The sequence below is a fragment of the Eurypyga helias genome, unplaced genomic scaffold (assembly GCF_000690775.1).
Source record: "Eurypyga helias isolate BGI_N326 unplaced genomic scaffold, ASM69077v1 scaffold14786, whole genome shotgun sequence".
NCBI classification, from domain to species: Eukaryota; Metazoa; Chordata; class Aves; order Eurypygiformes; family Eurypygidae; genus Eurypyga; species Eurypyga helias.
In genome coordinates this window covers 45315-71578 of record NW_010256248.1, presented here as the reverse complement: position 1 = coordinate 71578, position 26264 = coordinate 45315, and the positions used below count along the sequence as shown (strand labels likewise).

Below are 26264 nucleotides of genomic sequence, written 5' to 3'. Positions count from 1 at the left end.
GCTGGCAGTGTTGCTTGGTAGGTGACTGTCCCCACAATGATCGAAGTGGAGGGTGTAAATCGAATTTTCCAAGTGCATCAGTGCAATTAGGCAGAAACATGATGTAAATCCTTCTCTGCTTCCGCTGATGCGAAAATTATGACCTTTTGTTTTTAGATAAATGGTTAGTGTGGCACTCGGCCAGGACACAGTGGTGTTTTCTGAGATCGCATGTGACTCATTAAATCTTTTATACCGCAGTTAAACATGCTAAAAAAAGACCCTGGTGGAAAGAGCTGCTCTAAACCTCAAACCTGCTTGAATTGCACCTGAATCTCAGAGCTTGAGGGATTTAGATGCTTGTGTCAAGCTTACCAAGATCCACCTGGTTTGAAAAGTGAGGAGCACTGGTGACTTACTAACACAAGGAAATCCCTTGGTGCTCATGTCTGTGCAAGCTCCCAATGCGAGAGGCCGTTTAGCCTCTCTGCGTGGGAGACTGAGACAGAGCAATCGTGGGAGACTGGGAATGTGTGTGGGACTCATCTAAGGGTAACTGATGTTGTATCACACATTATTGTGGCTTTAGACTAGAAATTGGGAAGAGGCTTTCTAGCAATAGGATCTGTTTGGGGGAATGGCCCATTGTGCTAGAGCCAGAAGCTGATGTATTCCTGGTCCATACTGGGAAGCAGAATAGGACTACTGGGGCTTGCTCGTCCCAGAAGTAATGAGCAATATTGCACAGGGTTGATTTTGGCTTTTTCTCTTCTCCTCCCACTGCACACCCAGGCCTATGACTCTAAATGAACTTCAGAGGCAGAGCTGGTCCTGGGGAAGACAAAGGAGGGTGGGGGCCCTTGATTTGCAGGCGTGAAGCAACCCACACTAGACTGCATTAAGTAGCAGGACAAATCCTGCTCTCTGTAGTGCAATCATTGGGGCTGGGGGTGGAGTTTCCTTATTTGCTTCCCAGAGCTCCTGTGGATCTAACACTATCTCTACTTGAAAGATGCTCAGAGTCCTGTTAAAGCTTGTGCTCACTGACTGTGCACACAAAACATGCACACCCACAGTGTATCAAATACGATACAGAAGTGTGGGAAAGTGCTGTCCCATGTATTCTGCATGCAAATCTTTAATATTATGCCTACAAGTAACCTGCATGCCGCTGAGAGGTCTCAACTCTGCACTGTTCCCCAGCTTGTGGGTTTTGGCAGACCTTTCAGCAGAGGTGTGGACCCTCGTTGTTAAGCTATGCTTACTTCTCTTAATTACCTTTCAGAGACCCTTGAGAAGCATACTTCGGGTCCCTCAAAAGACCCAGACCATAGTCTTAAAACCACTGATCTTAATAGGCTGTTTCTTTATGCAAATATGACTGCATGTCCAGTGGATGACTTTAATTGCCCAGTGATGATCAGGAGCTTGCAGGACCAAAAAACTGTAGGCATGAAATGAATAAAAAAAGAGAAATCTTTTAGGTTAATTGGAAAGCCTAGAGCTGAGCATTATTTGGAGCTGTGTTTGAGAGTGTGGGTGAAAGCAATGTTTGAGGAGCTTAGAAATATCTTCTTTTTTCCTCCAGAGAAGAGTATTTGCTGGCATTGAGCCAGGACCACTGTCTGCCCTTGGCTTGGGATGTAGTAGCCTTCTGCCTTAGCTGTCCTCTCTGCAGGGCTGTCTGACATGGGCTACCGGCCTCCTGGCATGGCTGGCTGGCTGACAGGGAGTGCGTGCTACCAGGTTGCAGACCACGGGCTCAGTTCTGGTCTCCTGCCCCTCTCTGTGACCCACTGAACTGTACCGCAGAACAGCATTTTCTCTCCACTCTCACGTAACATCTTCAATTACTGTAACTAAAGTTTAACTTTGTTGCAACAAAAGGTTAAATGAAAACCCCTGATTTCTAGCTTAGATATTACCTGTTTCCTTTGATCATTATATATTATTTGGATTAGTCATAGCTGACATTAGGTACATTTTCTGTTTTGCAGTGCTTCAGTGCCTCCACATTCAGGAACGAACTATCTATCCAGGTGGAATTCTGTCTGTCTGTCTATCTATCTATCTATCCATCTATCTATCAATCCATCCATCTATCCATCTATCCATCCATAATTCTTAATGGAAAATTATAAATTAAAAATTTCTGTAACAGAAATGTCATGAACGAGAGAAAAATCTGACAACTTCTACACTCTCGAAAGGGAATAATGGCAATTTATGCTGCTATTTTCTCCCCATGAAAACCTCAGAACAGACGCACTTCTAAAATGAGGAGGAGGTGTTTGCTGTGCATTAAATAGCACAGTTTTATGGAAACAACTTTCTATATTTTTGTTCTCAGAAATGTTTTTCGTTACTTAGGACTCAACAGATCCAGCGTATTTTCCTCAAGACCTGGTATTTGTCCAATGGAGAATATGGAAACATCTGATTATTCTTGCACGTTCGATACTGAATGTCCAGGGCTTAAAAAATGCTGCAACTCATCCAAAGGAGCAGGCTGTGTGGATCCAATGCCAGAGGGTATGTTACTGATAAACTCAAGAATGCTTCTAATAGAAATGTGCTTAATTTTTCCTTCTGAGGGTGGAAGTGAGCAGGAAAACTGTTACCAAAGCTCTTCATAAATCAAATATGGGAATCTGCCTTGGATCAGTTCCAGGATATTCATTTTCAGTACTTGCACCCGTGCGTGCTGAGCCGCTGGTGCTGCGGGTCCGGTGGACCTTACTCAGGCTTTTCTCCTTTGCTGGCACCACTGCCTGTGGCATATGGTGAATGAGGCCATAGATGGTGGCTGTGCGTGGGCCCTTTATATCTGCCAAGTTAAAGCTTGCTTCTGTTTCTCAGAGCCTTCCTATAGCTCTGTCGCTTTCTATAGCATCAGACCTCAGATGACTTGGCTCTTTTATTTTGTACTCTTCAGGAAGAACATTCTGGTACAACGTGACAGTGCTTGTGAAAATGGATTTTAATGAATTAATCAGAGTGGATTCCCACCTTCTGAATCACTCACGCCTTTTGCACTCCATGGTACGTACAAACACGAATGCTCCCCTGTGTTGCTCGTTGCATCTGCATTGCTGTTAGTCAATAATCGCCACTTGCTCCAGCCCGGGAGGGATGTCGTAGTCCTCTAGAATAACCTTGCCAACCTCTTCAGTAAGTTTTTCAGGTCCCTTCCAAGGGCAATTTAATGACATTCTGAAATATAAGTCTTTCCTGCTTAAGAATTGCTTTCCCCAGCTCTGGCTCAGTTTAGTTTTGGGCCTGTGACTAACAGGGTCTGGATTTTAAGAACTGCTAAGTGGGATGTTCTCTGATAAGTTAACTTTTGATGAGTTAAACCTTTCAAGAGACAAAACTGACCTGTGTCACTGGGACCTACATGGCAGGGGGACTCAGAAGTGCCAGAAGTTTCACTCTGTATTATAGCAGGGGAGTGTGCTAGGTCAAGGACGTTTTGTTGTCATTCTTGCCACAGAAGCAGTGCTGGAGGAGACAGCAGGGTGTTGCTTTTGCCATAGGACTGAAGCTCTGCCATGGCCAAGCTTTGGAACAGGCTGCCCAGGGAAGTGGTGGAGCCGCCATCCCTGGAGGTGTTCAAAGAACGTGTAGACATGGTGCTTGAGGACAGGGTCTAGTTGGTATGGTAGAGTTGGGTTGATGGTTGGACTAGGTGATCTTATAGGTCTTTTCCAACCTTAGTGATTCTGTGCCTGGATTAACAGTGGCGCTGGCAACAATGCATGCATGGCCATGCAACAGCAGCACGGCATGCCTCTCCCTATCTCCAGCATGGCAGGTGGAAAGAGTCTGGTCCAAGGCAACCAAAAAAACCACAGTCCTAGCAGAGGTGTGACGCACGTTTCCAAAAAGGAGTGTCTGCAGGAAGAACCAGGCTGCAAACTAAAGCAGCGCTCAGACAGGGGAGCTTGCTTTGTCTTCTAAGTGGTATTTAGGAAATGGATTGATGAACTAGGACAAAGCTGCTCCAGGCAATAAACCCAAAGCATTTTTCTAGCGCATATCACTATACCACAGAGAAAACCAGGCTTGGATGTGGCCTTTAAAAGGTACCCAAAAGGGCAGTTCCCTATTTCCCTCCATTTTTATTTCTATTGCTCCCCAGTTTCCAGTTGAGAGTGGTCTAGTAGCAAAGAAAACCCTTCTCCCATCATCTGCTAGCACTGACAGGAAGAAGAATAGAAGGTAGCAGTGACATGGGGATGCTGCATGAATTTACTTTTTCCTCCTACCTGAATTCACTCTTCTCATATCCTAAAAAAGTGAGAAACCCTGGTCCTGTTGCTATATACTAAGGAATAGAGGGCAATGATCTACCAAAACTTTCCTATCTTGGTCTAAAGCAAGCTATGGCTAAGTCAATCACTCAAAAAATAGAAAATACAGACTGAAGCTTTGCAATGAGCTACTACTCAGAGAAATGTCTTCTAGGCCCTGTCTGCTCCACTGGCTGCTAATGCTCAGCCCACCACCTTGTCCATTCTCTGACCCCTGACTTGCAGTTCTGACGACTTGGTCAGTCCTGGGGTCTCTCTCTGGCTGTTAGCCCCAGCCTTCTTACTCAGTCTATTGCTTTTCTTCTTTTTCTTTCTATTCCCTTTGTCAGCAGTCTTTTTAGTTGCTTGAAGTTAGACATGTCAGACAGCTTTATTGCAGTTGAGTTGAAATAAGCATCTTTGCCTATTGAGATTTTGATGTTTAAGCATTACAAGCCAAAGAGGCATTTTCCTTATCTTCCTGGGTTGCGTCCTCCTGACTAAGAATTTGAGATCTAACATGAAGCTCCCTTAGCTTGGCATTACTGTTTTGTAAGTCTGTTGTGAAATGTGATAATAAGAATAGCTCATGTTGCATAAATAACAGACTTAAATGTTGCCACTTTGCTATGGTTCCCGAACCGGTGCTTTCTGCACTCAGATGATGATGATAATCATTGCATAGGTTATGCCTCATGGGCATACAGTTGTGCTGATGAAGAAATGAGATACCAAAGTGTTTGTTCCCCTGTTTTCCAGATTACTGGTGCGTTACATCCCTTGAATGCCTCCGTGCACCATATCCAGAGTAACCGTGCAGAAGTATACTCTGGGACAGTGGCCTCCCAGGTTCTCATTGGACTGCACCAGCCAGCTCCGCTAGCAGAGGTTTCTTCTTCCTTAAAGGACATTGTGAAGCGTGTGTATGAAGTGATTGACACGGAAGTGCAAGGTTAATTACTATAATCCTGTTATGGGGGGGTAGCTTTTTCAGGGGGTGTCATCCATCTTCACTTGGGATTTCATCTGTATGACTATCAATTTGCTTTCAAAAATAGTGAATCTTGTGAACTTTGCAGATACGGCCCTAACCTATTCATTATAGGATGGAGAGGGGTATAAGTTAGTTAATAGTTATTTTGGAGTGAATAGTTTGGAGGGGAACACTCCTGCTTCCTCAATATAATTTATCTTCTCCTAATAGTATACCATCTTCATACGAAAAAGCGAAGGTGTTCAAAATCGGTAGAACAGTCATTAATTGTATTAAACAGGCTCTTAAAAAGGTGTTTAAAGTATTCTTTGGAAGCAGATATAGTCTCTTTCTATAGACGTGTATTACTTCTAGTAGCTTGCATGAAACAAGAAGTATTTATAGTCCTTTTATTATTATAGCATATTACTACCTTCTTTTTAAATGTTAGGTAAGTGCTTAAATATATTTGGTTTAAATTAATTTAATCTACTTATTACTGTGTAGTTATCTGAACATTTTCACTCCTGAAATGCACCCATAAGCACCGTTGTTACCACTTTTGATTTTGTGTTTACTTTTGAATCCTGAGTCCAACTTTCAGTGAAATAACCAGGTGGATCCCATTCTCCCTGCCCTGACATCTCTTGGGTTTGGGTGACACCCTGGAACTGCAAGCAAGAGCTACCACTGACTGTCCTCTGATTCCAACGAACTAGTGTAAAAAGTGATAGGGTTATAACTGAGCAGGGGCTACTTGTGGGGAAGGGCAGCATTCTGATGTCATTGCACCTGTATATGCCCAGAAGAGCTTCAGCAGAGCTACTGCAGATTTACAGTGAATTTGTCATGGTCTGAGCCTGGTCTATATACATCACAGATCAATCTTGATGCTGCTCTCAATATCTCTGCAAGGTGTGTTCTTCTTCTTAGATGTCAATGAATGTTTCTATGCTGAATTCAACACTTGTCCTGAGAAAAACACCTGTGTAAATCTGGAGGGTTATTACAGCTGTGACCCTCAGCACGGACAGGCAGATGTCAACCCTCACCAGCTGAGCCCAGGAAAGGAAGGTAAGAAACTTAGGTCTCAACTTGGGAAATACTGAGAATGCTTCTGCAGGACTGAGTGGTCTGTCGCAGGAGCCACCTGCAGGGCAAAGTTTTCTGGAGCATGTAGTGCCCGTTCTCCTCTTGTTGAGAGAAGATGCCACGAAACCCACCTGTTCACTATTTCTGATTGAAATGCAGGGCATGTATTTCACAGCACCTGGCAGTTTCTCCTATCTCACTCTCAGCTGTCCTCACTCACCTGCTAAACCCTCTAGCTTCAGTCCCTGACTGCTTCTCAGGGCAAGTCACTCTGTGTCAGTAAACCTCCCCAGCCTCCCAGGGACAAACGATCAGCGACCCTATTCATATATGAACTCTCCTTCCCCTTTTGACTGTGTGACTGCGGCCAGGACTCAGTGGTTTTGTACATCCTTCCCTGGATTATGCAGGGTCCTTTGCTGGAGGCAGGGGAAGTTTGGCAATGGGTGAAATAATAATTTGTGCTATCAGTTCAGCAAAACAGAAAGGCACGTACTTACAGCCCACAGACATCAATGGGCTTGCTAATAGGCTTAAAGGTAATGAGATAACTAAGTGCTTGCAGATTCAATGCTTTAGTTAGAAAACAATTTTACAATCCTTTAATCTCAAAATTTAAGATAATGTATTACTTTATCCTTTTGTGATATGATAATATATTTATTTTCATTTATATTACTTCTGTTGCTGCTTTTCAGCTGTGGAAAACATGAATGGTATTCCTTTGGATTTGCTTTGTTAGGAATGCTTTAACTCTTTAATAATACTATTTTTCCCCTAGGCAGGGCAGCATCTACTCCAAGTTCAGAGTTGGATCTCATTAACACTAGCAATAGCTCTCTGTCTGTAAGTGATTCAAGTTTCTTGTCCATGAATAACCACTCTACAGAAGCTGGATGCCGTAAGTAACCTTGGATTTGAATGAGTATTGTCTTGCTATTAATTCAGCAACTCTTTGGTCCCTTTGCCCTGGGGCTGGCTGAGTTACAGGAGGGTGTGCACAGAAGGTGGTAATAGTCTTGGAATGTAGCAATAGCTCTCTGTCTGTAAGTGATTCAAGTTTCTTGTCCATGAATAACCACTCTACAGAAGCTGGATGCCGTAAGTAACCTTGGATTTGAATGAGTATTGTCTTGCTATTAATTCAGCAACTCTTTGGTCCCTTTGCCCTGGGGCTGGCTGAGTTACAGGAGGGTGTGCACAGAAGGTGGTAATAGTCTTGGAATGAAGCTTTTTTTTAAGAGAGGGGCTCCCCCAAGAGGACATTCGGATCGGGATCTGTAGTGCTGTGACCGCTGGAGAAGCCCCAGTGCTATTGCCATAGCTACTGAAGGGAACTGGTCTCCTGGAAGTGGAGGTGGCCACGCTGGCTTCTTGAGCCACTTGTGCCTGGCGAACCATTCAAGTGGAGGTCCCATCACTGGGCTTCTGCTAGATATCCTCCAGCGCGAGAGCATGCCGGTGAGGGCTGCGCAAGGCCAGTACCACTCGCTCGCCCTGGTCCCAGCTCACTGCATGTCCCAGGCTTCTCCTGGACCAAGATTTGGGAGGATCTACTACTGACCGCAGGAGCTCCTCCTGACCACAGCCACTGGGATGCGGGCCTTGTGCTTTCGAGTTTGTGAAGGTGTTGGTGGGGTACATGAGTAAGGGAGGTTGGTGCAGCTACCCTACACTGGAGCCAACCTTTGTGAGTATTCTCCCTGCTATACATGATAGCTGTCTGAGGGACTATAATGGGAACAAACCCCAGGAAATTTGTCTTTATATGGGTGTCTTCAACCCTTTCAGGTGAGAGTTATCACAGTCCTTTTAACGACGTTTTCCTCTTGTGGGAGGAAATAGCTTTAAGTATTTCTTTGCAGAGGTCAGAGAGACAGGCTGGATGTTCTTGATCTGCATCCACAACTTCTGATCCAAGCTAAAGCTAGAGGAGTTAAACTGAAGTCCCTCTAGAGCAGGGGCAGTATGGCTTTGGGGGCGTTTGGCAGCCATATGATTCAGAGGCCTGGAAACAATTGTGGCCTATTGAAATAACTTAAGATAACAGCCCTTTTTCTCATTCTAACCATTACCATGAAAGAAGTGAAGTTGGGGCAGCAGCATGCCATGATCTCATGGTTCGCGTGGGGGATGATGTTCATCTCAGCTGACCCCAGCTGTTTACAGGAGAGGTGTCTAGTCCATGCTTGCCATTTGGGCACTCTCTCTGGTTAGCAGAGACAGATGGGCTCTGCTGGAGGGCAGTTCATCCTACCCAATTCAGTCACTTCCTTCTCCTCTTCCCAGGAAAGGAATGATCTCTGAAGGGTCTTGTCTTTTCCCATTGACATGACAATGATTGCACCGGACCAGGGTGGCATAAATAGGTGAAATGCTTCCTAACCACTCTGACCCCAGCCTGTAAAAACTGTTTTTTCCAGGCGTAAATCAAGGCAGCCTTTGCCTGAAGGGGGGCATTTTGATGATCAAAGTGACAAGAGGCAAAGAAAGTGTCAATGTATATAGAGTACACAGATTCACTATTCCAAACTTATTTCTGTTGCTTGAACCTGTAGCTTGCTGGCTGGTTATTAGTGTTACTAGAAATTCAACACAAATAGGTATAGTAAAAGGAAATAGAGTAAGCATCCAATTAATCACTAATGGGATGGTTCATGGATGAGGGTACCTAGTATTATGAGAGGGGCAGAATCTGTCATGATGTAATGTAAAAGGAGCTTCCCCTTTGGATTGTCAAAGTGCTTGTCTATAATGGGTTTAGCATAACACAGTGCTTTAAAGGCAAAATGTTGCTTTTTCTGTGATGACTCTTCCTGGCCCTGCAATAGATCCTTCTGCAGTTAGAAACCACCGAATCTTCAGCGTTACCAGCAACAGTTTTGAAATGTCCTGGCATGTCACTTCTACTCTGAACCATACTTTCCAAGTCCAAGTGTTCAAGGGCAAAGAGGTTATACAAAACCTGAAGACAGAGGAAATGAAAATGGACGTGTCTGGACTGGAAGCAGGTGTGATGTATTCAGTAGAGATCAGCTATGAAACCTGTGGAAAAACCAGCATCTCCCATCAAAATGTTAAAACAGGTAAATAGACACTTAAAAAAAAAGAAATTCTCACTATCTCCCTCCCTCTCTCTCTCTTCTCCCACACACTTAGAGTTCAGCAATGATCCATTTGATCCTCCCTGAACTCCACTTCCCTCCTCCTTTGGCACTTTTTCTCTCTTCTCTTACTCCCCAGCATTTATGCAACCCGGCCCATCAGGCAGCAGAGCTCTGGCCTTTTGATTTTTTTTATTGTTTTGGTGGTTTTTGGTGTTTGGTTTTTTTTTTTTTTTTTGATGCCTGGCATTGCATTCTGCTGCCACCTATCTCCCATCAGACACCATTTTTCCTAGTTGACACCTGTGGCCAGTGAGAAATACAGTCAACTGGTTTGTCAAGGGCTTACCTGAGCTAACAAGAGTCTCCAGAAGAAGGCCAGATTTAGCTGAATATTTTAGTGAGTGACTGGGATTAAAGGGAATAACAAGGGCTGTGTAAGAAAGCTTGCAGAATAGCTGCATAATTTTGTTCAGTTAGCTAGTGATGCTAGCTCCCTGCAACCCTAGTGTGTTGATCAAACACAGTTTTACTTTTCCTTTATAAAATACTTCCTAAACCTTCATGCAAATAAAGAAATAAATCTCTTCACATTTTCTTCAAAAAGCAGGCAGTGAACTATTTAATACTGGCCAGAGTGAGATATCCATAAGAGCCTTCCCTTTGATCAGACGAAGGATGACTCCAGTTTGGGTTGGAAGGAAATGACTCCCTTTGTCGTGGGAAGGTAGGAGGTCTAGGGGTTATGGAAACAGGGGGCTGAACTTCCGAGTCTGAAGCTGGGACGCTTGAGGAAAAGAAATGTTTTCCAAAGATCAGTCCAAAAAGTAACAGCCTCAGATTTTCGGTACAGGTTAAAGTGGTTAATAGATTCCTTGGCTCTTGGCTTCAGCTCACGTGCTCGATACGTTGTCTCTCAGTGCTTACCAGACAGAGAAGTGGTGTGCACCGTTTTTTAAAATCTAAGAACATACTTACTATCCACACTACCAAGATAAGGAAAAAAAATAATAATTGTGACTGGTGGAGCAGAGATGAGCTCACGGACAATTCAACTCTAGATGTAACTCAAATGCAGGAGTTGTGTAGGGCCAGGTCCACAAGGATAAGCATGTACCCACCTCTCACGCAGTGGAAATTAAACACCTAGATATCTTTATGAACCTGATGTAAGTGCGTCTCCTCAATGTATGAGGGGCTTGTAGCAGAATATGGCCTTTATTTTCTTGGTTTGATACCAAACTCTCATAACATTCTCTTACCTTTCCCCCTCCATCATCTGAGATTTTGGTCTGGCTGCATCAGTTCTGACTGAATCCTTCCTCTTCTGCTTTGTCAGTGTGTGTTTAAATATTGTGTCCTACAGAGGCCAAGATATTTGGTGTTACTATGAGGATTCTCAACTACAACTTCACAGAAGATTTCCATAATGCCAGCAGCTCAGCATATGAAGAATTTTCAAGACTGGTGCTTACAGAGGTAATGCTAAAATATCCGTGGGTAATTTTTTTTTTTTTTAAATTTAGAATTTATTCATGTAGTAGAGGATTTTATGCTTGGCTGAAATATCCTGTGAAAATCATCATATTCTTTCCTGTGACCTTTCTTTATAATTAAAACAAAATCCAACTGACTAAACAGATCAAGCCTTTGGCCTTATTAGTAATGGAGTCAGTGACAATTTTCGCCTACAAAAGAGTAAAGGAATTAAAAATGCAGGCATGCAACAGGGACTCCTTTCCTTGGATCTTTCGTTTGGCAATAAACTCACGCTAGATTGACTTGAGGTATTTTAATGGATTATTGAAATGACATTGCTGGCATTCTTTTCGGCACTGTCTTCTCAATAAATGTCTGACTGCTGTCAAAGCTCTTTATTCTTAAGCAAAAGTGACCGGGTCAGGCTTTCTTCTCCAGCCTCATTCATTGCCTGTGCACATGTAGCCAGTGTCCATGCTCAGGTGTAATCATCCATGAACAAAACGCGAGTCATGAAGTCTGTTACCAGCTCTCAGCTTCCCAAACGGGGGACATGTTTCAGACACACCAGTCTCTTACAGTTTTCCTGTAGAGAACAGGGTCCATGCAGGGGAATTGGAATCTCCTTCCAAGACAAGACTTTCCCAAAACAAAGGGGGACTCATAAATATATGTGAATATAAGTCGGAGGGGGGGAAAAAGTGGAGCTATGCTTTCAGAGACAGCAGAGAAGAGGCATTTGCTCATGAGAAACTTCAAGGTGAACCTCCTGACATGGTTTTATTTCCCATAGTTGCAAATTGTTCACTTTTGTTGTGGAGAGGGATTTTTGTCAGTGAATCTCCTCTGAGACTAATGCAGATCTAATTGGCATCATTGGGAAGGAAAAGAAGCATTGCCCATCCATGTTGCTTCCTCTGTCCTCTTTTTTTCTTGCCTCCCCACCCTGATCTGAACTTAGACAGCAGTATGGCAGCTTTAATGTTCAGAGTAACACCATTTGTTCAATTGGTGCTCTACTTACCGGGTTGGTACTCAACTATAATTGTGATATTGCCTTGAAGCTGGGCTGTCTCAAACACATTTTCTTGAAGTTATCCACCGCCATGCATCTTGTATGTCATCCTGAGATTTCTTTGTCATTTGACTCGACTGCAGGCTGGACTTGGACTGCTGAATTTCCAGTAATCCCTGGGACCTAAAGCCCTGCCCATTCTGCTAAATGAAACTTCCTGAACCATTCTCTGACACCAATTGGCACAAAACAGCCTGCGTCCATGATGCTGGGTCTTCCGAAGTTGGCGGTCACATCCAGATTGCCTGTTGGGGCTGGCTCCTAGCCAATGCTGTGTCACACTCTGCCTGGGGGATTGCTGGCTGGTAGCAGCCAAAGTCAAGCTAGAGTCTGCTCCAGCAGCAGTGGAGATGACCAGGTTCCAGCGTCTGGGAGTGCAGAGGCAAATATAAGGGAGGCGTGGGGCAAAAAGCTTAGGTGACATACAGAGCTAACATCAAGGGTCTGGTGCATGCAGACTTACTGGGCCAATTCAGCTATGATGCCTGCGAACCAGGGCAGAAGGAGTTCTGCTGCCTTCAGCCACAACGAAATTTGTTTTGTAAGATGGGTGGTCAGATGGGTACCATTTTCAAAGGTACCTGGGTGCACCAAGGAGACTCACACTTCTCTGTGTCCCAGTTATCTCTGGAAAGTAAGATTTAACTTTGAAACTTCTCTTTTTCTAACATTTTTCTATGTTGTACATATACAAATCTTTAAAATGGCACCGCCGTAGTTCAGTTTTGAAAGGAGCTATTCCTGTCGGGTTCCTAATTGTCAATGCTTCTCTCCCTTTGCTCAGCTTGAAAATTCATTTCCAGCCAACATTTCTGCTTTATACAAATCTGGGAAGCTGAAAGTGCAGACCGAATCCCTGCAAGCTGGAAGCATCATTGTGAGACTCAGAATCACTGTGCAGGACCCTGAGTTCCCAGTTGATGACTCCACGTTTGCTCTGGTGCTTTCTTACCTGTACAACAGCTCTGTGCTTCTGGTGGATCAGCAGAACACTGAAGTAGAAGGTAATTTAAAAAAAATAGTATTTCCAAACAATAAAATGGTGTTTGTATTTTGATCACACATAGTATCACCAGCATTCTTCATGAAAAATACTTAATAGAGAGACAAAGTATGCGGAGTTTACGGTGGCTTGTTGGAGGGAGAACCACAATATGAGAACTCCTCTGTGGGCTTTTATCCATAAGCCCAGGCAGGGTTGGAAGAAGGAGTATTGGCTCTTCCCAGGTACCTGCAGGCACTGCTTCCCTCCAGTGTGTTTGAGGAGTGAAGTCTTTGATTTCTCCTTGTAAGCAGTTGGAAGTTTGCCATGTCTTTCTGGGACTGAATGCAGATAGGATTACTGTGGAATATTTGTAGCCTTTAGCATGCATATGCCCTCTAAGTAGCTCTGCGATTCAAGGCTGTGGGGCTGTATTTGGGCCAGGGTTTAAGAAAAGGAATCTAACACCTTCGCCATAGAATTCCAGCCAGAGAAATTCCCAAATGTCCTCTCAGTGAATAGGACTAAAGAAAGACGTATGGAATTTATGTTAAACTAGGCTTTTGTTTGATCTTCAGTAATCACCATTTTTATCTTCAAAGGACTAAATTCTGGCTTCAGGTTTCCCATCTGGCAGAGCCAGCCGGGGTTCAGAGAGTTGCCAAAGCCAACAGAATAGCTTATTCTTCTCCCCCAGTGCACTGAGCCCTTAAAAGCTCATTTACTGTGATCAGGGAAAACTCCCTTCGGAGTTGCAGAGCATATGGAGAGAACAGGACAGGGAAACAGCAGAAGAGACAAATTGCACCTGCAGCCTACAGATATCACAGTGGTAGCAGATACGTAATTGTAAGATGCTGATGTGTGCCCAAATACCTCACAAACGTTATTGATCCTGGGACTGAGTGGGGAGGGAGGCGGCAATCGCTCTGGACTGTTACTTTAATAGCAGAAAGCCAGATGGTTTCCAGTAGCACCACTCAGCCAGGAGCAAGGCCAACTCCTCCTTAGGACTAGAGAAAAGGGGTCTTAGCTCTGCTCAAACAAGCAGTTTGTTTGACATGGGTTTCAATGTGGAAAATAAGGCAAAGGAGCACAGCACACGAAGGAAAGATTTGTATAATGGGCTGTATTGCTTCCTGACCCCCAAGAGCCTGGGAGGTGCCCTTTGGCAGCAAGCCCACGCAGCTCCTCTTGCACCAGTAGAGCACTGGGAGACTGCTAGCTTCACTGGCGCAAGAGGAGCAATGCCACCTGGATCCTTCTTGGAGCCTGGCCACCAAAGGGCTACATGCTTGGCTTAGTGGCAGCAGCAGAGCAGGGAATTCAACTTTGAAACAGCAAGGAGAAGTCAGAAGGGATAGCACAAATGAAGGGAGTGGAGCAATTGCACCTCTCTTTGTAGACTCATATATTATTAAGTTTACTGCCATGATTAATAGAGACACTAAAATGGGTGTCTATTGCATCAGTCATGGCAAGAAAAGAGAAAGGGATGTGTGCTGAGTGAGGTCCTAGACCCATCTAGCACAATATCATGTCCTCAGCAGCAGCCAGAAGCCAGTTTCCAGAGAGGTGTAAGAATATGGCCAAGTGCAGATGGTGCCTCTCACTAAAGTTCTCTTGAACACCAACTATCTTCAGCTTCGGGGCTCCCTGAATCCAAAGTGATTTCATTGGGTTTCTCCTCCATGGGATCCCCGTGAAGTCATGCAAATCTTCAGCATTTGCAACATCATTGGGCAAAGAATTTCCCAGAATTTTACCCACTGCATATACCTCTTACAGGTGTAATGGGTAATCAGAGTGAACACAAAGGTGTTTTTTAATACTTCTCGGAGTAGGACTGTTGGTTGAGGGGTGTGTGTGGGGAAGGCACTTGCCAAACGTGAAAGTTCAGGGAGATCCTAAGGGAGCAGAAAGAGAGCACAGAGCACGCCTTGGCCGAGATGTGTTGGTTATAGAGGAAAACGCAGCGTGTGTGTGTGTGAGCATGTGTGATGTGCTAGTGCCAGTGAGCACTGAGAAGAGACTGTAAATGTTTTGGGCTGATGCATAATTGAATGTGGCCATCAGAGGTGAAGGAATTTGCTTAAAAAGCCATGCTAAGTGATGAGAAAGGAAACCCTCAGAGACAATGGAGCCAGTAAATGTAAGTTACTTGGCAGTGAGCACAGTAGCATCTCTCGGATGATGTTTGAAGCTGTCAGGAGTCACAATTACCTCATAGCATAGTAAGGCATTAATGAGAGCACTTTCATTGCTGGTGCTTTAGTTAATCCTGCATACTTCTGTATTCCCTCTAAGTGGCTTAGGCTGTCACATAATAGGCAGATGCAGGCCATAGGCGCATGAAATTGTCTAATGGAAACAGTCATGGATACAACAATTATCTAATGAGGAAGAAAGGAAAAAGAATTTAAATATTAGCTAGAAGGAAGTAAAAGGGGAAGGCTGTCTGCAGGCAGAATGAAGAACGCATGTATGTGCATGCACACACCTGCTCTGTGCTTTTGGTTTCAAGAATGGAACTTTCCTTTGTTTCAGAGAAATAAACACAGTGATTCATCTCTGCATGTTTGCAGAAGAAGCACTTACGATGATGCATTGTTCTAAACAATTTTCTGGCTTCTGAGCAGTATTATTTGTCCCAAGGCACAGTTTTCAGTCTAGTTTTCTGCTTTCCCTCACTTATGGCCCTGAGGCAGTGAAGGAAGGAACACAGGAGGGGCTCACATGGGATTCACTGAGATTATTCATGTCCAAAGCATTAGCTTGGCCTTTGTATGTTTGCTGGAACAAGGTGCGAATGGTAATACAGGACTCCAGATCTAAATCCCTCAAGAGTGAAGACACTTGGTGATAAAATAGGTCTGTAACTCCATGAAAGAAGCATCTCTGACTCAGAGCAGCTGAAATTAGACATAAGGAGCACCCTTAGAGCATATTCATGCACTGATGAACCTGGATCTCTATCAGAAAGAGGGTCTCAGTTTTACAGTATTACCTTTGAGAAGTAATCTTTTCTAAAAAGAGTTCTTGCTGTTAGCACTTCCTCTGTTAGGAACTAAAGAGCATTTCTTGTGGGGGTTTCTTGGATTTACCTTTTATTTGAAGCAGAAAATTATTTGGATTAAATCTCTATTTAATATTCTGTATACTGGTAGCTAGTGGTAACAGATCTATTTATTACCTGATGTATCTGGAGGTACTGTACACAGAACTCTGTATAATGTGTGCTTTTGATATAGCTATAGTAGAAACCTACAGCATCTTTTTCTCTTCAAATAATTGTTTACTTCTAAAAAACTAAAAATTTTTTTTTCTAAAAAATCTTTACCTGAAGAAAATATTTTTCGGAGTACGAGGACAAAGGTTGATTTTTATGGGAGAGAATAACACTACATATAGTATTCTGCATCACTCAGAGATTGGCTGTCAGGTAAACTATGAAAAAGGAAGACTGCATTCCTGAATTCAGAAACTGAAGAAAGGACTACTTTATGATTATTTCTAGCCTAATGCGGGCAGAAGGGAGGTTATCTGACCGATGTTCTGGTTTTGGTCTTACAGACTGGGATGAATGTGCTTCTCATGTCGAGAATGACTGCTCTGTGTTTGCAGAGTGCATCAATTTGATGGGCTCATACCTGTGCAGATGTAAGACAACCATGGACACCAACCCATCCCGACCTGGGAGAAACTGTGAGGGTGAGCAAAAGACTGGCATGTAGTTTCTCAGTTCACCATGAAAGGTTGACATAAGTTGTGGTTTTCCACCTCAGCTTTTATTGCAACTGTCTATATAGCACACAGCATGTATATAGATGCACCTTTGCAGTCTCTGGCTGAAGGAGTATATATGATCTGTCTCTGAACATAAAGGTGGACCTTCATGTGTTTTCAGATTAAATCACTCTGAGATCCTTCTTGATTAGCTTAATGACTGACTGCTGAGAAACATGAAACATACTTTTTCCTCTTTATTATGTCTGTGGCCAATTTCCTTCCACTGCAATGATCCATGCCCTCCCAACAAGAAGAGGAGACCCAGGAGTCAAAACAGATTCTTTGAATAGGCACAAACCAGGTTCAACACCATAAAAATCACAAATGCTACAGTGTGTTAATGAAACATCCAAAACCTGTTTCTGCAATGCTGTTATGTGTGGCTGAGTGGTCTCAGCCCCTTTTTCAGGTCAAACCCTGATGCCTCCTCATCCAATTCCATGTGCATTTGCTGTGTTGCAGGTGAGATTGTGAACCCTCTCACTGAAACGATGGCTCCTGAGGTAGCAAACAGCACAGAGTTTACTTCTGAAGAAGGAAGCCCTGCAGCTCCTGCTTCCCCTGCCACCACCGAGATGGTGGCTGCTGTAGGCTACAAGATAAGCACCACAGTACACCTCCCTGCTGCACTGCCCGTGGGTGACAAGCAAGCACCCACCGTTCATTCTCCCACCAGCGCCCCTCCGCCGCCTTGGAAAAAAGGCCTGGCACCACAGATGGGCTACGCTGGGGACAACAGCTCCACAGCCACAGGGGTCGCAGCCAGCAAGGAACTGGCCGTGAGCACAGAGCGGCGAGTGGCCGTAAGTCCATCGCAGCAAAGCTCTGTGGCAGAGGATTCCCTGGGCACATCGCAGCGAGCGGCTCCTCTCACAATCGCGCCCACGGGCACAGCTGGGCAAGAGCAACTCAGTTTGCCATTGCTGGTGTTTCCAAATCAAACAGCCTCTGCTACCACCAGAAGTCACACAGCTCTTGGTGCGCCTCAAGCTGACTCTCAGGGTGGCCTGGGTACGGCTTTGCCGGCCACAGAGGATGCTGATGTTCCCGCCCTCAATTCCACTTTCCAAGCACCTGTAGAGATGGGAACAGAGAACAGCTCTTGGTCTGAGAAATACTCTGAAACCTTGGGATTGCCAGCTTTGCCAGATGCCTCTCCAGCTCCCACTCCGAAACCAGGCCCAGCTATGAATGGCAGTGAGTATGAGTTTGGTGGGGGCCTACGCGCATGGAAATTCGGCTGCATGAGAAGCAAAGCCTCATTTGGAAAGATGCACAGCTGGAATCAGTGGTCTGGGATGAAGGCTTCTGAAACTGGTTTTTCTATGTCAGAATTATTTTCTTGCAGGAATTGACACTTTTTTCTAAATCAGCATGTCAAAATAATACCTCTTTCTGGTAATTTGGCAGTTAATTTTATTGATGTTACATTTCTTCATCTCAAAGCAGATGAAGCAAATCATACAGTGCACTGAAGCTTATAAAAAAAATCACGTGGCTTGGCCTTTTGCCACACATCTTGGTTTTTCTGCATGCTCTGGCATGGAGGTACTGCAACAGCGACCCCCTGTACATCGACCTCAGCGGCCTGGGTAGGCAACCAACCTGCATTCCTATTCCTCACAGTGGAGGGTGGATTAGGCAGAACCCTGCAAATCCTTGGTGGGGCAGGAGCTGCATGGAAACCTCTAAGCCACGTTTTTAAGAGCTATAGTTGAGAGTAACTAGGGTGGTAGAGGGCTTAATCTGTTTGGGTTTGGGCAGATGTATTGCAGATAATTAGAGGAATTTTCTGTTGATTGGAGCTGAATCATATATCAGTGTTAGAGTCAGATCTGTCTTTGAATTACAGGGTTTTTGGGATAGGAATGCTGCTGTCTCTGTCCATCACTGAATGTATTTTTTCTTTAGTGTGTTAGTAAGTGATACCTATTTCAGTTTTGTTTCTGCTTGTCTTTATTCTGTCTCTCATGCCTTGCACATCTCTCTGGCCCTAAACCACACTCCCCTCTGCTCTTTCCTCTTCCCCTCTCATACAATATCCTGTTCATGGGGGTCTCTACTCATCCAGCCCCACTTCTGTTTCTCCCTCATTCCTTTCTCCCTGGAAAAATTCTTTTTCAGCAGTGTAAAGCCAGCTCTGCTGCTTCTCCAGCCTCTCTTGTACCACCAGTGTCCACTTTTCCAGTTGTGCTAAGCTCTGGGTGGCCATGCATATGCCCCTCTTCAGCTTTTGTCTTCTCTCTGTGTTATATCCTTTGCTCTGCCTGGCATGGGTGAGACCTGGGAGCAGAGCCACGCAAATAACTGATTTGGGACCTTGGTGGCCAAATGGATGAAATAAATAATTTTGGACCACACAACATGTTGACCTGAATTGAAAAGCTCTATTTACTGGTTTGCTTTGTGTTCCCCTTCCTCCTTTCAATGCAGGGAAGAGTTAAAAGATGTGTGTGGGTTTTTCTTGGGGGTGGTGGTTTTTTTGTGTGTGTTTTGTTTTTTTTAATGAAAACAAAAAATGTTCATTTAAAAAAAAAAAAATAATGTCAGCTGACAAAAAAACCAAAGGTCATTTTCTTCCAGCTGGAAAGCAGATTGAAGAATTTTACATTAACAAGTTCAGTTTATAAAAACTTGTTTTCTTTTCCTGATGAATCAAATATTCGGCCAAGTGCTTTTGCTGGGAAAGAATCTTGTTCAGGAATCATGCCTGGGGAACAAGAGTAAGAGCCACCATAGTGGTATCTCTCTAGCCTGGGGCAGGAAATTAAGAGGGCAAAAATCCATGTTTGGTGAAGTTTAATATATAGCTCCTCCTTGTGGCAACATCTCTGACCTGGAGGGTCAACCTCAGCCAACTCTGAATTCATAGTCTTTTAAACACTGATTTCTTTTTTTCTTCAAAACTTCTTCAGAACCTTTTCCCCTCTCACCATCAGATAACTGAATGTGGGTTTTCTCCTAAATACCTATGTTCACATGACAGGACAAGCCATAGCAAAAAGCAAGCCCAGATCCTTTGACTGGTGGTGGTGAGGGTTCCTTTGGGATCAGAAGTATGCTGGTATAAAGGAGGCCTGCTTTGGTGGCTTGCTTTAAGCAGGCACTGCTTTCTCCTTTCCCCTGAAAAGTTTTACTTGATGATTATTTATTTTCCTTTAGTACCTGTCCCAGTTCAAAGGATTATTGTCCCCAGTGTGTCTAGAACCAACTTTGATGGAACATGGTCCACCAAGTTTATGCAGAGCCCTGCTTTTCAGTTGTTGCTGCTCAGAAAAAGCAGCTAATCTGGGAGACTAAAATTCTGTACAGGAGCCTGACAGTCTCAGAGCTGGAACCTGTTGCCTTATATAATGCTGAAATCAGGACAGATGTTTGCGGGGAGGAAAGCAAGCTGGTACTCCAGAAGGTAAAGACTGGTAACTTGATTCAGAAACAATTTTAGACTAAATCCTTAGCCAGATCATAGAGTTCTTGAAGTTTTTGGTGAAGACTATCCTATATTTATATAAAACATTGAAACGTTAGATCATGGTATGCAGGGAGCAATGATTTGTTAGCAGTTGGAAGGCAGTGTGAGGACAATTGGCTGGCAGTGGTGGTGGTGTTGAGTGATGGCAGTCATCTTGTCTGGCTGGGGCGCTGCAAGGGTGCTAGAGGTGTGAATCATGTCTTGAGAAACCCTTTTTCTCCTGCTTGTGATCACGTCTAGTGTCTGTAGTAACAATGCCAAAACCAGTGATACGGAGAGATAACCTAAAACATTTGAGACTGTCTTAATGTGATTCAGCAGATACAACTTCAGGGAGGAAGTGTACACTGTGTTGGAGTTCATCTTATCTTACAACAGCTGTCTAAAACGTAGATGTCTAATCTCAGGCAGCTGTCTAGCCACCTTCTGAGGTTGGAGGGACGACCACTGGTGATGCAATGATTTGTCTTCTGGAGGGGCTGGTGCCACACCGTTGGGTGTAGAGGGAGCTGGGACTGCTAGCTGAGTCTAGGAGAGCAATTCAGATGCCTGAGCACAGTCATAGAGCGACATTTCAGATGCCCCTGAGCATCCAAGGCAGGTAAAATACCTGCAGGAGGTCACTGTCCCTCTTGAGAGTTAGGTAGGGCAGACTAAGGTGCTGGATACCTATGTGTAGGCATTTGGGGTTTTGGCTACATTTCAGAGGGCTGACATTCTGCTGTTACCAACTGGTGCATACCCTGTGTGGCCAGGCACACCAGTGACTGTCACACACTTGTCCGTGGGCTACAGTCCATAGAACATGTAATTTAATTGTCTTTTTCTTACTTTGCAGCTATCCGGAAACTTAGTGGCACAGTGCGGATAACAAATGTGAAATACTCTCTGGGCTTTAGCAATACGAGCAGTGAGGAATACCACACCTTTGCACAGCTCTTTGTTGATGAAGTAAGTGGTTAAGAAGGATGTGACCTGTTACCGGTCTCAGTGAAACCACGTGTACGATCTTTCTCCCGTGAAGGCTGTATATGGTCCCTTGACACACTGGTGAGGTCTGAGTTCTTTGACTGTCTGAGACCGCAGGATGAGCTGAGCATGCAGCTGTGTTTTGGTGTGAGATTTGGTGATTCTCTGGTGCCTCCATTTCTCCTGCTTCTTATACCAGCTGATAATGGCTTATTGATTTTCTCCAGGGGTGTGGTCAAAAGGTAATGGATATTTTCAAAGTGCTCTGATAACCCTGCCCTGCCCAGCGGTGTGTTAATGAGCTGTATGATTGTTATTACCCTTTATCATAATACCTTAAGGCTGACATTTCTTATAATCTTCCTTGGTTTTGTAGCCCCGTATCTGGAAAGGGAGTGGTTTCTTGATAAGTCACCTCTGCCCTCACTTCTAATTAGAGCGCAGGATATCAAAGCACACTGCACTATCAGCTGTGCCTATAATGCTCTTGTAATTCTCAGGCACTGCCTTCGACAGTAGGACTTTCCTAATTTCTTAGTGAATTTATCAGAAGGTTGTTCCTGCTGCTGTTTACTCAAACACACCTGTGCTTGGAAAACTGCTTGTTATGCTGAGCTGCTTCATTGCCTTCCTATCTCCCCTTTACTGTCTGTGTTTTTTAAAGGCCTTGATAACTGGGATGCTAAATCCGTCGCTGACAATTGTATAGGTTTTCAAATCCTACTGAGTTACAGCCTGCCACTGAAATACAGCTGTCCGCAGCGGGTGCGCTCACAGCAGTGTGTGTTTGGGCAGAGGTCAGGGCCAGCGTGGGGTTAGAGCCAACTGCAAGGAGGGAAAAGCGTGATTTGGCTGTGCATGATGTTTTCTTGGACAGCAAGTAAGTTTCCCCCTGGTTGTTACCGCTTTGCACCTTGCTGGATGTGTTAGCAGAGCACAGCTTTCTCAGGGTTGTTTTGGCTCTAAGCTGTCACATCAGAAAAACAGCCACAAAACAAGAGTGACGTGGTTAGCAGAGTGAAAAGGGAGCAATTCTCCACTGACCTCACTCTCATTCATCATCATCCTCTGCCTGAGGCTGTTTTGGAATAGCATAGTATTAAAATGCACTAAAATGAATATATTTTTCTTCATTCAGTCAGATACCTTAATGCAGAAAATCACAGATACACGTGTATTTGGAGAATTTGTAAAATGATAACATAAAGGAACTAAAGTAAGTTTTGTGTCACTTTTACCCAGTCTCAAAGTTTCAGGCAGAAAATGATCACATGTGATTATAAGGAACTAGCTCCTTTCTCCAGCACACCGGTTTTGTGGATCAGCTGGCGAGATTCCATCTACCTTTGAGCCACTGTATATAATTTGGAGTTGCATAGCTACTGGATATGGCAAAATGTGTTGCGAGTGTTTTATTACAAACGTCATCTTTCTGGATGCCAGAGAAGCGTAGGAAAACAGGAATATCTGCATATATCCTATTGAGGTTATAAGGGCCAGAAATTGATCCTTTAAAGTGAGGAAAGTTTCGTGGGCTTTAAAAGCAGCATCAGGTTCCAGTTAAATAAACTTTGCCAGAGATTTTTTTTTTTTTTAAAAACCTCTTGGGAGTCACCATCTACAATTCAGACGATTTATAAATCCTAATGTGTATAATGCCCTTTGGCATAGAGCTGCCCCAGCATTCAAGTGCCATGTGGTTAAATTGGCAGCGCAGCAAATGGAAATGCCTTCCTGAAAAATAATGTGTAGATGAGAATGAGGTAAAACCTTGGTGTGACAACTTGCACAGTCATTGTCCAGGCTAGTTTTGTCCTCCTTGCAATGCAACTGAAACCCAGCGTAGCAAAGGGCGAGAGAATATTTTTGTCTTCTTGGGTTTTTCTCAGACTGTCTTTTGCAACAGGCAAGAAGAATATCACAATAGCTAGGTCTTGCCCTCAAGAAAATGAATCGGGAAAACAAAAGATTTGAATTGAAAATGCATTAAATTCCTCAGTGGAAAGGTTGTTTTGAATTTGGGTGTCTTAAACTTAACTGACTGACAATGTGTGACACTAATAAATGGATTTGAATTGAAAATGCATTAAATTCCTCAGTGGAAAGGTTGTTTTGAATTTGGGTGTCTTAACTGACTGACAAAGTGTGACATTAATAAATGATATTGCCTTACCAAGGTGACCCCCTCATTTGGAAGTGACGTAGCCCTGGTTCAACGTAGCTTAATGCGCTTAAAAGGATTGCAGTTAAAGCTATCTGAATGTGGAAGGAGTGTTGATACAGAGATTAAGACAGTTTCATTAGTCCAGCGTAATTTCACCCCTTTTGTTAATTTGACTTTATGTGCCATTTGGGACATCCTTAAAGCTGCTGGTGATGGTGGCTGGGCAGATGTGTGCTCTAGTACCTTCTCTCTGAAAGTGCTGCCAAAACATGGATGTGAGGAGGTGGTTTTTTTTTTTCTCTTTGAGTGAAAAACCAGGCTTCAATGCTGTTTCAGGCTTCTGTTTGAATTAATGCACCTTTTACTTACTTATTTCCAGTTTCCAGGCTGCCAGTGGGTTCCTTGCTCTGCTGACCATGCAGGCTTCTGTGCAGTTACCCACAACAGCTCCAACGAGCTGCTGACATTTTGCCTGGGACATATGGATGGGTGGTCCCAGAAAACCCAACAAACATGCCACAGCCACGCATGGGGTGAACCTGGCTACCTGGGTCTACCATTCTCCTTCTGCTCAAAAATCCTATTGGGCTTTTACATCCTGTTAAACTGGTTATAGTGTGGCTTTCATCTGGTCCTGAGCTTGGATTTTATTCACCTCCTGTTTTTCTTGCCCGAGCAAGGGACGTTCCCTTCCCTCAGTGCTGATGTTCATTTTGCTCATGTTCTCTCCCTTTGTTGTGGCTCCTCTGGCATACTGATTTCTCCTGGTCTGGCATTGCTCACGTTTCCTTCGTGTGCTACAGGAACTGTAGATAAAATGCTGGATCCCAAGATAATTTCTTTGTATAGTAAGAAAACCTCATACTCAAGGGCATTATGTATTGAATATTTCAATCTACAAAGGAATAAGTTTCCTTTTTTTTTCTAGCCCCATCTCATCAACCAATATTTTGATAACCTAGGGTGTGGTACCTGTTGTGAAATCGTATAGCTTTCTGGATAAAGGGTCTTGTAGTGTCACCTAGTGGCTAAAATACAAATACAGCGAATGTCCCCTGAGACTTTGCAACCTCCGAGTCCTGTTATGTGAGGAAAAGTATGAATAAGGCCAGAAACCAACCAACCAACCATCCAACACAAAAACAGACAAAATATAAAAATCCCAAGCTTTAGGTAAAAAGAAACACTAGTAAAATAAAATCTTTAGGATAGATGAGAAGGGAATAAGGTGAAATTGGGGATGGGCTAAGAGGATGTCATGGATGTGTCTATTTAACATTCAGAAGTTCAGACAAAAGCTATGAAAGACGAAAACTTAGGGCTGACCTCCAACTTCTCAGTACGTGCTTGTGAAACAGCAGAAAGAGAGAGGAGAAGAGAGAGACACAAGAGCCCCCCAGCTTGGTGAAACGAGAGATTTTGGGGCTGACAAGGACAGCCTATGGTCTGCCCAGGCTTTCATATGGGAATTTAGCTCTTTCCATCCTCATGGCTCTGCCTGTTTGCCCCATGGGGCACCACCGGGTTTGCTGTGTGGGACTCCCAAGCGTGTGGGAGCCCTTTCCAGGTGCCCACAGGGTGTATTGCAACATGCAGTGTTACCTTGCCACCAAGCACATGCACACACATCAGCTCTGAGGACTCAGAAGAGGGCTGCAGCATGCCTGCAAAATCTGGGATCGTGTGGAGGGCTGGGTAACACATAGCAGGCAATTAAGTTAGGGCTGGGTAACACACAGCAGGCAGGTAGGTCAGGCTTGGCACATAGGTGTGCAAAAGCTGTGATCACCTCAGAGAATCCAGCACAAACTGCACAAGCTCTGCACTTGGGTGCAAGAGAAACAAGGCTGCTTCTCCCGTTGGGTCCCACTGCTGACCCTTATCTCCCTGATAGGAGTCACTGCCTGCACCCCAGAGCTTATGTCAGTGGTGTAATGCTTTGCTTTAAACTCGTGGCTGAAATCCAGCTCTGCTGCTCCAGATACTTCCTTAAGAAGACATGCAGAGGAAGAAGGGGTTGGAGGTGACCTCCACTTAGCCTCCCCTGCCCCCTTAATTCTGTGGAAATTTGAGCTAGGGAAGGAAGTGAGGGATATACCCTAAATAGAGGGCTGAAAGCAAAGCAATATACTGGGAAAGAGGGGCGCCTTTCCTGCACAGGCACATATCAGCTCTCACCTGGGCCAAGTGTTGCTCGTCTGGCCCTTACGGTGCGGTTCCTCTGCTGCTCTGTGCCTTCCTCTCTGCTGGCATCTCCTGTGAGCCTGACAGCCACTGGAGGATGAAGGCAAAGAGCAAGTGTGCTGAGGAATTGCACAAATTTAGGTGTTTCTGTGGGTGTTCCCATCTCTCTATGTCCTGCATTCAAGCTAGTGGCTGCTTTGTATATAGAAGCTGTACATATCCCAGGCTCAGGAGGGTTGACAGGGTAAGCATAGGTTTTGTCCTTCACATGCTTCTGGGAGCTGCTCTCTTACTGTTGACAGTCTCCTGCTGCACCGCTGCTGGCAGTTTCCAAGAGCAATTTTAATACCAATAGCTTAGAACAGCCTGTACTACCTGCCTGATGCAGGCTTGAAAGTTGTATGTCCCATGCTTTCTGTCACTGAACTTTCTGTTTGTAAGTGTGGAAGAATGCAAAAAGCCTTCCCAGGGATGTGTGAGAGACATTAAGAAATAGAGAATCTGTGAGCATCTCCTGGAGAAAAGGAGAGAAGAAAACATACAGTTCTAATGGAAAAATTCAGAACATTTATGGATGCTATCACACAGCCTGGGCTTACCTGGGCATCTGGTTTTCTGGTATGTGCTCTGCTTGCATTGAGGTTAGATGCTGGGGCAAGAGCTGGCATGCAAACCTTTGCGTGTGTGTGTCCCGCTTTCCCTTGGGACAT

The 26264-nt window shown here is 44.3% G+C and overlaps 1 protein-coding gene across 1 annotated transcript in view; it reads left to right on the top strand.

Moving 5' to 3' along the window:
* Positions 1–1668: 1668 nt before the first annotated feature.
* The window catches only part of UMODL1 (uromodulin-like 1), a 38521-nt gene continuing 13925 nt past the window's right edge, over positions 1669–26264 (top strand). Inside the window, exons 1-12 of the mRNA XM_010153619.1 lie at positions 1669–1711; positions 2350–2511; positions 2915–3021; positions 5031–5223; positions 6178–6318; positions 7118–7237; positions 9168–9422; positions 10807–10919; positions 12779–12998; positions 16550–16687; positions 17228–17962; positions 21076–21188. Of these exons, the coding sequence (XP_010151921.1) occupies positions 1669–1711; positions 2350–2511; positions 2915–3021; positions 5031–5223; positions 6178–6318; positions 7118–7237; positions 9168–9422; positions 10807–10919; positions 12779–12998; positions 16550–16687; positions 17228–17962; positions 21076–21188 (2340 nt within the window). The remainder of the gene's footprint in view (positions 1712–2349; positions 2512–2914; positions 3022–5030; positions 5224–6177; positions 6319–7117; positions 7238–9167; positions 9423–10806; positions 10920–12778; positions 12999–16549; positions 16688–17227; positions 17963–21075; positions 21189–26264) is intronic.